Source organism: Oryzias latipes, chromosome 10, assembly GCF_053564925.1.
Source record: "Oryzias latipes strain Hd-rR chromosome 10, Olatipes_Hd-rR_3.1".
Taxonomy (NCBI): Eukaryota; Metazoa; Chordata; class Actinopteri; order Beloniformes; family Adrianichthyidae; genus Oryzias; species Oryzias latipes.
Window position 1 is genome coordinate 11,667,833 of NC_136246.1, and position 14,965 is coordinate 11,682,797.

The 14,965-nt window shown below is 37.2% G+C and overlaps 1 protein-coding gene across 12 annotated transcripts in view; it reads left to right on the forward strand.

The window, feature by feature from the left end:
- Positions 1–14,965, forward strand: part of diaph2 (diaphanous-related formin 2) — a 426,471-nt gene that overhangs the window by 258,707 nt on the left and 152,799 nt on the right. For all 12 annotated transcript variants that reach the window (XM_078953946.1, XM_078953948.1, XM_078953953.1 and 9 more), the window contains 3 exons: positions 1,627–1,728; positions 5,340–5,579; positions 14,577–14,706. In XM_078953946.1, coding sequence (XP_078810072.1) covers positions 1,627–1,728; positions 5,340–5,579; positions 14,577–14,706 — 472 coding nt within the window. The remainder of the gene's footprint in view (positions 1–1,626; positions 1,729–5,339; positions 5,580–14,576; positions 14,707–14,965) is intronic.

Sequence of the window (14,965 nt, forward strand, 5' to 3'; positions counted from 1 at the left end):
GCAGTTTCTTTATTATTAGCTGGTGGTTAAGTAAAGATATGTTTAGTTGTTTTTTTATAATATAAATGATTGGTTATGAGATGGATGGATGGATGGATGGATGGATGGATGGATGGATGGATGGATGGATGGACCAACAATCATTTAGTCAGTCTTGATTAGTCTTGGAAAGACCCTGTGGAAGGCTTAGTTAAATCTTAAAAGCTTTGACTGAAACGTATAAATCCCTAAATGTTTTCACAGTGGAGCTGAGGCATCGGAAGTTGGGGTTTCGATTATATTGCTTCTTCTGATACTTTGGCTCGATTCTGTTGCAAAACCATTTATTTGTTTAACAAAATGAACATTTTATCCTTCTTATACTACATTTCTATTATTTTGATGACATGTTGTTTTGTGATTTTCTGTGCCAATAAGAGAGGGCACTCAGCAGTGGAAGAACTACACTTTCCAATATCTACCATTACCATGTTGGGTACTAGGTTTTTGCTCCACAGAGGGTGAAGACATTTTAACCACATTTCCATTAGCCATTATTCCATTAGTCATAATTCCATTAGCCTTTGTTCCAATAAAGTAGATGTTTTTCAATGCACTTGAAATACACCTGAGTATCACCTCACCTCATTGTAGTTGGGAAGGCAAAGCGTTCATATGTATCATTGTTATCTGCTGTTTCCACCAAGGCAGAACCTAGTCTACTGGTCCACTGGTTGGTGTCTGTAAATTGTGATATCTGTTTGTTTTGAAATGCAAAGGAAGACGTACTTACAGAAAAAAAAAAAGCCTCATTGTGGTACCCCACCTAGTGGAAAAATATCAAATTAGAGTCGATTTAGTCGATTTTCTTTTTACTTTTATGGTATACGCCATAGTGGGATCTTTTTTGGAACACCTAAACATAATGCCATGCATCAAATAGACACTTTTACACTATGATCTGTTCTCTAACAAAGAGTATGTGTTTGCAGAGAGATGTTTACTGCAACATGTTGCTCTACATATGAGCATCAATGTTTCCAGAAGAGTGCGTATGCATTTTTTGAAATGTCAGTAGACACACTGAAACCCTGAATTGCATCATTCACATATTTTGACAGACATTTTTAGGTAGGTAGAGCTGTGTAGCTATTAGAAAGCGATTTGAGCTCGGGTGAAGAAAGAAAAATAAAGTCTTGAAAAACATCACATGTGATAATCTCATCTAGAGTCTCGGTAGGTGTTAAAGCTCATGAGTGACCATTACGATTTGCATAAGATTGGGATTATTTACTGGATCTATTTTTTTAAATCCAGAGGTGTTTTCAGTCTTTCTGCAAGAAAGGTTGATTTGAACAAAGATGACAAGACTTATTTTTAGGATGAATACATTTCATTTCTATAATGTGTTTTTTTCAAATATTGTTTTTTTTTGGCCCAGATACACTGATTAACATACTCAATATCTGTGTTTTCTCTTTATTTTACAGTCAATAATCGATCTGGGCGGCCATCCTATTCCATTAGACGTTCTTTTTCTCTCTCCCTCCTGTTTTTGTTTTCTTTTTGTTGATATGCTGACATGCATAAAAAGACAGATTTGCATTAACACTAGCTCCTGCTTGTTGTTTTTCTCTCCATTTGTAGAACCTGATTAAAAACCTGCCTGAGCAGAAAGAACTGAACGCTCTTGCGGAACTAAAGAGTGAATATGAAGAACTGGTGGAGTCAGAGCAGTTTGGCATTGTGGTGAGTATAATTGGCCACTCACTGAATTTTCCGATTACTCTCAAGCGTACTTCAATCTGTCTTGGTCAAGCACCTTCAAGCAGTTACTTTATTTCCTCCTTTAGTTCATGCTAGTTTATTCCGTCAAGTACCTCAAAGAGATGCAAATATTTTTACACTGTTAAAGAAAAGCATTTGCATTTATTCTTTAGATAAAATATTTATAGAAAAGCAATAAAAAATGTTCTCACTTCAACAAAGGAAGTAGAAAATTGGATATATTTCAGATTTGAAAGTTTGCTCTCAAAGAGAAAGGATTTATCTTGAGCAACGGATATTTAGCAGTTTTGATGAGGACTCTGCATCAAGAACATCAAGTCCATGCTGCACTTTGACATGAGCTGTCAACGTTGTCTCATAATAAAATCATGGCCTAAGGCACTGAATGCTGTGTGTATTATAGGTCTTTGAAAAAGTATGCGGCTGTACTCATCCAGCCTTGTGATATATCCCAGTTCTCTAATCAATTTGTCATGAAGATCCAAAGTTTTGTCTTCTGCACTTTTGGAATAAATTTAGCTCAAAATATCATATTGTAAACTTTGAAAAGATGTTCTCACTTGGCCTCATTTCCACAGCTTGATTTCTACATCTTAGTAACACGTGTTTTAAACTAAATTCTATTTTTTTTTCAATTGAAGTCAAAAAAGTAAAACACAAACAGTCATTTTCTTGGCCATAGTGTCAGCATTATAGTTGTAGGTGGGATTCTTCCCATCATGCATCTATTTACACGCTCTCCCACTGTCTTACTGCCCCTCACAACCCCAACATAACATTAGCGGTGCAACAAAAAATAGCGAGCAATAATGGAGCTTTTCAGCCATATAGATTTAAGTCAGATTCCAGCTGAGATAAGGAAAACAAAGACTTACATGGATCTATTTGTCTACGAGTGGAGGCATCAGAATGGAGCGGATGGGTGAGAGTTTGTGGCCCATCCAGCTTATTTTCTATGCCACTAATACAATCTTGATCATGCAGCAGTTTTTCTGATTCATAACATTTTAAATAAAAGACAACTTCAGAAATGCAATTATTGAGCTTAATGACATGCACCAGACGACCAAAAGTATTGGCTCACCTGTCCAAATGATCAGAATCAGGCGTCCTAATCACTTGGCCTGGCCACAGGTGTAAAAAATTAAGCACTCAGGCATGCAGAATGTTTTAACAAACATTCTTGAAAAAATGGGCAGCTCTCAGGAGCTCAATGAATTCCAGCGTACAACTGTCATAGGATGACACCTGTGCAACAAATCCAGCCGGGAAATGTCCTCACACCTACATATTCCACTAGTATACACACTCTGATATTCAATTATCAGCTCTATCATAACAAATGGAAGAGTTTGGGAACAACAGCAACTCAGCCACCAAGTGGTAGACCAGGTAAAGTGACGGAGAGGGGTCAGCGGATGCTGAAGAGCAGAGTGCAAAGAGGTCACCCACTTTCTATTGTCAATTGCTGAGAACTCCAAACTTCATGTGACCTTCAGATTAGCCCAAGTACAGTACGCAGAGAGATTCATATAATGGGTTTCAATGGCCGAGCAGCTGCATCCAAGCCACACATCACCGAGTGCAAAGCGTTGGATGCAGTGGAGTAAAGCATGCCGCCTCTGAACTTCAGAGCAGTGGAGACACCTTCTCTAAAGTGATGAATCACGCTTTTCCATCTGGTAATCTGATGGACCAGTCTGGGTTTGGAGGTTGTCAGGACAAAGCAGGGTCCATAAAGACATGGATGACAGAGTCTGGTTTGGATTAACTGAACTGGCCTGCACAGAGTCCTGACCTGAGTCCGATAGAACACCGTTGAGATAAATTAGAGCAGAGACTGAGATCCAGGCCTTCTCCACCAACATCAGTGTGTGACTTTTGGAAGAATGGTCAAAATTCCTATAGACACTCCTGGGACAGTCTTCCCAGAAAAGTTGAAGCTGTAAAAGCTGCAGAAGATGGACTGACATCATACTGAACTCTATGAATTAGGAATGGGATGGCACTTATGTTCATATGTGAATCAAGGCAGATGAGCTAATACTTTGGTAATATAATGTAAATGTTCTTTATCATGAGAAAAATGCCACAAGAACATGTTAAAAACATCAAAAACATGATTCTCATCAGAGTAGGTCTTTAAAATAACCAAATTTATACTAAAATATATGCAGTAAGACCCAGTTTGTGAAGTTTTTTTCTTGAAACATTAGGCTAATTTACATGAGTAATGATTTTTTTAGTGCATAGTCATTTTTAATTAAGACTTCCAACTACTTTCTTATTCACCACAATTGTTTTTTTTTTTTTTTTTACATGTATTGCAAGTATGTTAAAATGGTGAAATTAACCGTTTTTTGCTCCACTCTGCTTCTACTGGGGGTACACATACTAATGAGGCTGAATGAATCGGCACAGTGAAACTTTTTCACTGGTAATCTGTTGTTAGACAGGAGAACTACATAAGCAAGCTGCTCCAGCCTTTTGTTACAGCTTTAATTAACTCCTTATTAACAGCTCCTGCCAACTCCTTACAGAGTAAATCGTCTTCTCTCCAGGCAACCTCGAGATCAAATGTTCCCATTACAGATGAAAACAAGATCATAGAGGCAGATGTTACGTTTTTGTAAAAGTACATGTTCAGTCACACTCAAGGGTTTGAGACATGCTCAGTCCTGCCTTTATTTCACTTTATGTATCTGTGCGTTCCACTGTTTGTCTTATAAAGGATGTAATGAAGCAAAGGTGGCAGTTTCTGTCTCGATCCCACTGATGTTTTGATCTCATTCCTCCCTATTGATGTAGGAGCTCGTCATTGCAGATACTTGTCTCCCACGGGAAATAAACGAGCTCTTCTCTGCCCAAGCTGTCACCAGCGTGCTTACTTTAAACATAATTTCCTCTCATTGTAAACAAATGAGAGGGAAAGGGTGGGATGGGTGGAATGCTTGTCTGTTTGTGTGCAAACTTTGAATGTTTAAAGTTGATTAGAGGTAAAACGATTTTGGGTGAATGTTTGTGTGTCTTCCATTCGCTGTGTATTATTTTTTCTAATTCTGATTTATTCATCTACCCGCCATCCCTCTCTGCCGGCCTTCAGTGACTCTAATCCGAGGCCTGCAAATATGGTTTGGGGCTGTTATATCATTTCTAACAAATGTGTTAAATGGGAAACTCCATAAGAGGAAAATTAAAGTAAATGGGTAAATCCCATTTGCTGAAGGCGGTAGAAGAGTTTCAGTTCATTAGTTACTGCAGTAATTACGCTTGGGATATAACACTGGATTTCTTCTGTGTCTTTGCTTGCTTACACAAGAAATGATTGTTCACACTATAATTTCTGACTTTTTGGGGGATTTTGGGATTCAAAATGTTAGTCAGTTATAGCAGCTTAATTATTTAATATAGTTTATCCTTAACTAAGTCATTTTTACATCGGAAAGTTAACTTAATGCCTGCATTTTTAGGATGGGGGCCACTAAATCTTGTCCTGTAAATGTGTGTAAGTGAATTTCCTACGTGTTCAACTAAAATAAAAAATGTGTTTCTATCTTTTCCTCAACCCTCAGATGAGCTCAGTGAAGCTGCTACGACCCCGTCTCAACGGCATTTTGTTTAAGCTAACCTTTGAGGAACAGGTGAGCAACATCCGGCCTGACATCATGAACGTGACGTTCGCCTGCGAGGAGGTTAAGAAGAGTGACAGCTTCAGCAAGTTCCTGGAATTAGTGCTTCTGGTTGGTAATTACATGAATGCTGGATCAAGAAACGCCCAGACGTTCGGTTTCAACGTCAGCTTCCTTTGCAAGGTAACACATTGTTAAAGCACACAGCACTTGTTAGGTTGTTTTGAAAATGCCAAAAAAAACAATTAGAAATGCTAACTAAATAAAAGTTAAAATCCAATATCTTTTTCGCAAAAAAAAAAAATCCTTGAACATGAATGATTCATTGAATTACATAGCTTCAAGTCATAAAGATGCATGTAAATCTGTACCGGCAGATATTCAAGAAGTCATACTTTAACGTGCATTTATCTCATGGTGATCACATTGGACAAGCAGGGAGGGTCTTCTTTTTTTTACTGTTTTCCAGCGCATGTCCGCCAACCACAGTTAGAATAGGCTTGGTGCAAAATGTTAAAAAAGTGGACTATCTCGCAAATATTGCTCCAGGCTTTTACTTTCACAACTCTACTCCCATTTATGAAAGACTTGGTGCCGCATATCCGGCCAGACAGAAACCACAATCATTAATATCTTCTTCATGATCAATTTTCAAAAGGTTGGCACTTCCGCAAATGATAAGGGATGCCATCCATACAGTGCTACCAAATCTGAGTCCCTGATTGATCAAAGGTTGATCTGGTATAACTTTCAGGGTGCACTCAATGGCCACTCGTTTTGTATGTAGAGCCCAAACGCTGTTGTATAAATTTGAGTAGTTACGCTTGAACGTGAGAGTTTTGAACGCAGAAGCCCAAAGTGCACCTTTTCAATGCAATTGGTGAAAGCGGTGTAAGCGTAGCTTTAAATGTGAGTTTGGTAATAAGTCCATGCACAACTTATGAACATTTTACAGGAAGTGGTACTGAAATGTGTAAATAGCAAAAAAAAGGTTGGGTTATTGAAGTCTGTTTAAAACCCTAATGCTAATTTTAAAGTCACACTGGCTTTATTTTAAAGCTATACATGCTACTGATCAAAGGCCAAACTAAATTCATCCCACTAATTTGCGGTTCCCTGCTGTCTGTTACTTTACCAATGTTTCCTACCATTTAGACAAAAAAACACTCACGGCACAAGTAAACCACAATTGCATCACAAATGAACAGCTTGGAGTCGAACTTATGAGTCTGTAATTTAAAGTGCGTGAAATTGTTTTCTGCTGGAGCAACTGCACTCTTGCCTTGCTTCAGTGTATTTCTTGAACAGCAGATGATGGAATAAGAAGTTTCTTGTAACACGGTTTTCCTTTCTGGTGATAAACTACCTCTTCCCTTTTGATCGATTTGTTTGGTGTTGCTTGGTTTGAAGTTTACTTTTGTGTGTTTGTTCATAGTTGTCTTATTGTCTAAACTACTTCCATTGCATCATGGTTTGAAGCCAAACAGGTGGACATATACAGATCTTGATCTGGTAAAATGAGGAAAACCATGACTGTTTACAAAGGGGAACTCAGTGGGCTCTCACCGTACCTGGATCTGGTTTAACCATTTTAAACCAGAGCTTTAGCTCCAGTATTGACATTCAGTCAACTACTGTAACTCCTTAACCATTTACACAATTAATGTTATTCCAGTAGATTCTGAAGCAGAGAAAAAGCAGGTTTGCATTGATATGCAACACCTTACAATAGTGAAGTGTTTGTGCAATCAAAAAAAAAACAGCCAATCAGAAAAGCTGTATCGCAAATTGGTGCAATAAATATATGGAAAGCCGCTTTTCTCTGCATCAGAATCTGCTGATTCACATTTACTGTGTAAATGGTTGAAGAGTCACAGTAGTTTAAAGAACGTGTCATTTAGGTGTCTCCAGCGACATCTATGGTGTTAAAAGGTTAATAACCCTTTAACAATGGAACCACTGCTAGCAAGAAAAATAAGACGTGATCATTGAACTACCATAACTCTTTGACTGTTTACAAAGACTTGAAGAGTTAGTTATTTATTCTCTGTTGCCAGAGACGGCTCCGTGGTGAAATTGGTAAATCCTAAATCTTGCAGGGTGCAATTATTTAAATTTGAAATGGCAAATTTCACGACTGTCAAGAATAAATTGCTCAAAACAATTAAATGTAAAACAAGAGTCTACACCAAAAAAAAAAAAAAAAAAAAACAGAGTAAAGCCAACTTTATAACTTGATGCATAGTTTTGATTTGTTTTAATCTTAGATTTTTAACATTTGGACTCTGTGATATTTTTCCCCCTCAAAGTCTTAAAATATTAATATACTTTCTGTAATATAGTTTTAATTCTAAAATGTCTGGAAGATTTTCTGTCCAGGTATGAAACGCGCATCTATGTAGACCCAATCTGTCAGGAGGTAAACTTCCTGTAGTAAAAACAGTTTAATAAACATACATTTCACTGCATCAACCTGTGGTTAAGAAAGTAATTTGGACTTGATAGAAATTTCTTTACTATCTGTAACCGGAAGTATTAAAAATTGTTTTACTGATTTTAGCATATTTGTAATTCTGCCAGAAAAAAAAAAAAAAAATTAATGCAAAAAATGACGAGTACCATTCATCTTTGTAGCATGTCTCTGTAGAAGAGAATGGACATTAACAGAAGCAGCTGTGTTTTGTGACCTACAGGTGAAATCTTTTCATTTTTAACGTTATGAAAGGCCTTTGGAAATCATTTTAAGACTAAATGCTGCACAAACATTTGTCAGTCAGTCAGTGAATAACATAAAAGTCACTCTCTGGATCACGTTGGATAAGTGGAAGGAAGTAAAATACTGTCACTTGATTCAATTCAATTCAAATTCAATTTTATTTGTATAGCCCAAATTCACAACCACAGTCGTCTCGATGGGCTTTGTATCTGTAATTGAAAATGTTAAACATGAAATCAAAAGGATCATGAATACATAGGATTCTATAGGAAAATACTAAATTGAACTAACAAACTGACTAAGCTAAACTGGACATCCCTGCCCTTAGACCCCCCTTCGCGGTAAGGAAAAACTCCTTCCCTGACTGTTAACCAAGGATGAAATGATAACAGTAATACGTGTGTTTTTAATTTTCTTAAATGAGTTTAGAATTTTTCTAAAAGCAGTAAAATATACAAACCCATCAAGGTAATTTCCACTGGCTTGTACAGTACGACCTTTATTACACAAAACAAAACACCTGCTTCTAATCTTTAGTGATGTATCCTTTCCATTCACTGTCAATTCACTCTCCTGTTGGTTTGATCTGAAAATGGTTTAAATCGCTCTCTTAAATGTCTATTAGTACCTCAGTTAAAGTTAGTAAAATGGGAAAAAAAGAGGAAAAACTCATAGATGGCATACAAATAATATTATATTAAACCTCTTATTTGCTGTATTACTATTTTTGCTTGGATGAATGCGGAGTTCTTTTCTGTGCATGCAAGCTGACTGAATTAGTTTTGAGTGTCAGTGCGGAGCCTGGAAACCCCTCAGGGGGCTGATTGGGCCATTATTGATGGGCCAAAAAAAAAAAAAAAAAACAATCTTTCTCACTTTAGTCAATCACGCAAATGACCCCCTGGGAGGCAGATCTAGTATACCTAATTGGTTCATCAGAGAGGAGGTTGATGATTGGAATAAGTGGGAGGGAAGGGCACATTCTGACTCACCTTTACCTCCTACTTTTAGCATTTCCATTCAGCATTTTTTCCCCTATAAACGTATGTTATGTGCAAGCAATGAATGTTTACTGATATTTTTGTCATAGTTTGTTAAAGCTAGGCTGAGTAGTTACCCTCAACTCTCCTTATCAGCTCTAGGAGATTTCAAAGTAGCTTGTCTAATGGATAATAACTGAAGCTACAGCAGCTCCGGGCATTTGACACACATTTCATAAACATGTTTTTGGCAGGGCCTTTAATGTTCACACTGAGCAAGCAGGGAGGAGCTTCTTCTTTTTATTTTTAGCGACCTACTAGTGCATGTCTGCCACCGACAGTTGGAAGAGACCTGATGCGAAATGTCGAAGCGGTGCAAGTATCACAAATCGGTCATGAAACAGAAACAGTTTGGTTCATTGCGTCCTTGTAATGGCAGATATGGGTTACCATCATGTCAGGAGAGTGGCCTTGGTTTATTTCAAAAACAAATGCAAAGATCGTCAGGCTCAACGTCATGTCTGGGTTCACCAGATGAACCAGCTACACTCTGAGTTTGGTGTGTTTTTAGTCCGTAATTGGTCAAAGTTTGACCTGGGTTAGTTAACCTAGCGTGTTCAATGGCCTTGCGCTTCCAGTGTATAAGGGCACATCAATGCAGTGCTAAACCACATCTGTCCAGGAACAGCATGTGGGAAATTGCAGCAGTGCCTGGAAGCCAATTTAATGCTACTGCTTTGTTGAAAACCGAGGTCATTTCTTTGAAATATATTTGAAGAATTGTGGCATTTGGTTCAAACTAAAATACCTCTACATTCCAAACATCTGTTACCATCATGATCAAGTGTCATTAAACACATCATTACCAAAGCATTCGCATTTGTATTGGGCCTCTGTTACCTTTGCATCTTTATGTATCTTGTTTGTGCAGAACCTATTTTTAGGCGTTCCCTTATGCATGCACTTTTACCCATCTAATTATTTTTCAATGAGACTACATTTTTTATTCATTTATCATATTATGCAACTTATGAGCATTCATAATGTGTTTGTACGTTTTTGTTTGTCTTTGTTTACGTTGGTGCAGCTCCATCTGCTGAGGTTAAATTGAGCTGGCAGTGATCATGCTTTGTTTTCCAACTTCCACTTCTTCTGTTATTGTTTCATTTACATTTTAATAAATTATTTTTGTGACATTTTAAAATCCACACATACCATCTGAATTCCACTATAGCAAAAAGAGATGGGTTACATAAGTATACTTGTTCATTCATCGACTCTTTGACCTCATAAAGTTGAATGTACTTGGTACATTGCATTTGTGCTTACTTTTTAAAATAACTTATCGATATCCACAACTTTAGACTTATTAATATTTTTTTTATATTATTTATTATTTATATTATTTTTACATTTTAGGATTTTTATTTCTACCTCCATCCCCTTCACTCATCCATTTCTGGATGTTAGGTGGGTGTGCAGAAAAAAAGTAAATGAGACCGCTTCCAAATAGTAAAATACATTACTGGTAGGATTGTTGTTTAATCAATAGCCTCACAATGATGTTTTTTTTTTTATCTTTCTTTTTTTTTTTGCTGAACGTTGGTCGTTTTGTCTTTCTTTTAACCATTTTCATCTTTCACTCTATACGAAGTCACAAAGAACAAACAGCAATGAGCTGAAAAACCCTCCAACAGCCAGAAAGGAGCCTTTTTGTAAGCAAAATACACAAACGAATTTCAAGAGATGAACACAATGTTCACAAAAACCACATAAAACCTCAGAGGGTAATAGATTCAACTGCAGCACAGTTTTGAAAAAAAAGTGTTGTTTAAATCCTTAACTACATTTTTCTGACCTTCAACTTGCATTCATACTCACCATCCTCTTCTTTTTATCATCATCCTCTCCTTTTTCACAAAAATAAATTTAGCCAAATATAAAATTGTTGCAAAATACAAGGATTTTCATGTTATATGTTACCTAAACATATCACCCTTTAATCAAAAAATAAACAAATATTCACTTTTGGGGAATATAACGGGCTTGCTTTGAAAATATATTGATCACCTATTCTTATAGATAAATTCTTTAGATATTTTTGTGATCAAGCTCAGCCAAAGCTAAACCGTTTTCTCTGAACTGTAGGGTGCACCGGAATATAGGAGCACCATCAATGGTCTATTTTTTTTTATTTTATCATATTTACAGCGCAATAAACTATAAGGTGCATCAGTCGAGAGATAAATCCGCAATCTGAGGTCCTGCGACGCAATTTTAACATAGAGGTACAGTGTGTCGGTCCTGCATCAGAACAATTTGAGCCGCGTGGCCAGAGTTCAAATATCTGAACTTTGGCGAGGATGGTGCGTTGCATCTTCCAATCAGGGACTCATCTTTGGACATGTGACGTGAATAGCTACGCTACCCCCTGGGAGGCTGGCTGGCGGGCAGAAAAACAGGGGAGGAGCAGCGGCATTGGGGAGGCAGCCTGCTCACGTCTCCTGAGCTTTATTATTTTATCTTTCTTATTTTCATTGAGCTAATAATAAAAAAATGTCTTCTATTTTCATTTTTATTTTTCCCCTCTCTGGTTAATGGGGGACTGTATGTCCTCAAACTGAGTCACAGAGAGACGAAAACATCACAGAAACCGGCTTTTAATCAGATGCAGCTCCTGCAGCAGGAGTGTATTGGGAGAGTCTCTGAATGACCTCATGAACCCAGATATGGACATGTGAATACCGATGCTTTTGTAGAGCTTTTTTAAATAACTAATTGTGATCTCTAAACATCCTCCATGTCTTTCAGGCATCATAAGTCAGATATACACAGGCAAAGTTCCATGTAGCGAACAGGCCCCTCCCACTCACGACAGGCAGCGAAAGAGGGGCGGTCAACGCGAATTTGACGCGTGAATCGCATTTGGTGTTAAGGCAGCTAAAGTGGTGCAGATTTATTGATGTTTGAATTCCTCAATTATCAAAACATCTGACGTCTGTAGCACTTCATTGGATTAGTAAAGTTATGAACAGATGGATAAACTTTTGGGTAATCAGAAAAAAATTCAATGAAGGCCTCAGTATTCTTATGGAAGCCCTTTCTATGTTTCCAGATCCGTTTTATAACTAATGAAGCCTTATTTCGTATCGTTGGTGTTCTTAATAAAGCCCATATCTTTTCTAATGGGTTATTTGTGGGCTGTCTACCAGTCTAGAATCCTGTTCTAAAGCATATATACATTGTGTTAATGAGGCTCATGGCAAATGCAGCAAACTGGAAGTATTTTATAAGCTACGCCTGTCTCCAAAAGTTTTGCGTTTGTTAACATTCCATGCACAAATGATTGCTTTTACACTTCAGCTTCTTGCAAGTTATCAGCTGGAATGAGTGTGTCAGAAAGTGCTTCCGTGAGCGATAACGAGTGTTTTTTTTTTTTTAAACAAGCAAAGAATATTTTCAAAATAAAACTAAGAAATAATTAAAAAAAGAAGATGGGAAAGTAGGATTGATTATTATGGACGTATTAGTGACTTCCCAACATAATTACTGAACTTGTTGCGATGTGAGCCAAGTGTGTGCCTATGAGAAACGCCAAACGTGTTTGTATCCACACATGTGGGACGGCTGACTGCAAGCTGTTGACAGCTCAGATATTGTCAGTGAAAGTACACAGAGGTATGTTGTGCTAATTAGCTTTTCCAGCATGCTGTTCGAACAACATGGCAATCACACGGAGGGATGAATATGAAACAGCTTTTTTTTCCCGTTTGTGCTGACGTGAAGAATGTCATCTTTGGTGCATGGGCAAAAGCATACAGGAAAAAAAATGTTATATGCTTCTTGTATGCTGTATTTTTTGGCCCGTATTAGGTTTTTTTTAGTTTTTGTTTTTATCCACGACAGTGTTGCCATTGTATGGTGTTTGCGAACATTGGATGTAAACTCCTGTCCTTCACATCTTCCAAACATGAAAAGATAAAATGAAAAAGTAAAAATAAAACTGAGCGACTTTGTCCTGAAAAAATTATTTTTAATACCATTTTTTTCAGGACTATATTTTCCATCTGCACAAGCTTTATAAACATGTTTGCACACACAATTAATATTATTATGAATGTTTTTGCTGTCGTCTAAGTTCAGCCTGACACTTCTGAGAAACGACTTTAATGTTCAAAATTTCCATTTTGGCAGAATATCTAACTTCATCAATGAATTTGACCTTGAATTCAGATGTTCAATGTTCCTTGTCATTTTCAGAATGAATGTATTGTTATACAGTAGGTATCATATGCTTTTCCCCAGAATTTTACTTTTATTTTTGGAACACTGAGTACTTTTTTTCAAAAATACTCCTTTTATTTAGTTTTTTCAACATTCAATCTAATGCTGCGTTCACATGGAACGCAATTAGCATGTCAAGTTTGCGTTCACATGAAGCCTACCTTTCAACATGAGTGGAAAGATAATTTACTGCTTTTGTCCAAAACTTCAAATGTGTGTCAGAGGAGCTACTGTCTAGAGTTTTTAGCCCCATTGCAGCATGGAAGACATGGTTGATGTTGAGGTGGATCAGGTTTATGGATTTTGTTGATCTCTACAAAAGCTTCAATAAACAAGTTTCCATGTCTGTATGTTTCCATACAGAGATTCTCTCAGTATGGTGATCTTCACCAGCTACTGCTGAAGCCAAGTCTGATTTGACTGAGCTTTCAGCGGTACTTCCATCTCTCTATTACCCAGTCTGATGATTTGCTGTCCCGCATTAGTCTAAGAAGGAAAACAATAAAAACGCGTGCGAAATTCAAGGAACTTTTTATTATTGTCTCTGATGTAAATAAGAGAAATATCAAACTTCAGGAGAACGATCAAATTATCCTCCATGTTGGTTTTATACTCTACCCGCTGATCAAGACATCCACACATCACAGGCCCTGATAGATTGAAGCGACAGTTCTTTTTTGCCAAAGTTCAGGTATTTTAACTTTGGTCATACCCAAAACACACTGCTGCCAGACTGACGTGCTGTGTGTGGCTGTCAAAACGCGTCAAAGAACCTCCAATCGCGTCTGCACATTAAGTTAACATTGAAACTATGAGCCCCTGAAGCGCGAATTGTGTGAACCCAGCTTAAAAATCCTATAAGAACCCCTGGTGACGTCAGTGTAACAGAAAATGTGTTCTGTGGTCAACTTGGTTTGTGATACATTGCACATAATTTAAATTTTAAGAAAAGCTGGGTTTAGATTCTTATCAGTTAAGAATCCCAAGTACCATGAGAACAATGCCTTTTGCAGTTGGCATTGAAAATTCCATTAAAGAGCAATAAAATCTAAATTTCCTATGTATTTTTTTTTTTTTTTTTTATTGGTTCTAGGTCTCCTTTCATACATTTTTTTGCTTCAACACAGTTAAAAAAAAAGAAAAACAAGGTGGAAAGAAAATATCTAACTTCAATCATGTTTTCGTTTGCTTTCTGTCTAGCTACGGGACACTAAATCCATCAGTCACAGCACAACACTTCTTCATTTCCTGGCAGAGAAGTGTGAAGACAGTTACCCAGAGATCATGAGATTTCCCGATGAACTTGAGCACGTGGAAAGTGCCAGTAAAGGTATGTCAATTTCACACGTATGTGTCCTTTTCATTTGCCAAATGACAAAACAAACACTATTTTAAAAAAAACAAACAAGTATCTCTGCTTTGAAGCCAAAGGGAGACATCTCCACTGCATAGTTGATTTTTTTCTGTGTACATTTTTCAATACCCTTGGATACACTTTTTAGTTTGAAACTTGCAGATTGACGACAACAACGATCACTCTGCCTCTACGCTAGAATGGAATTGTTTTTTTTCTGACCATCCTGTCAATC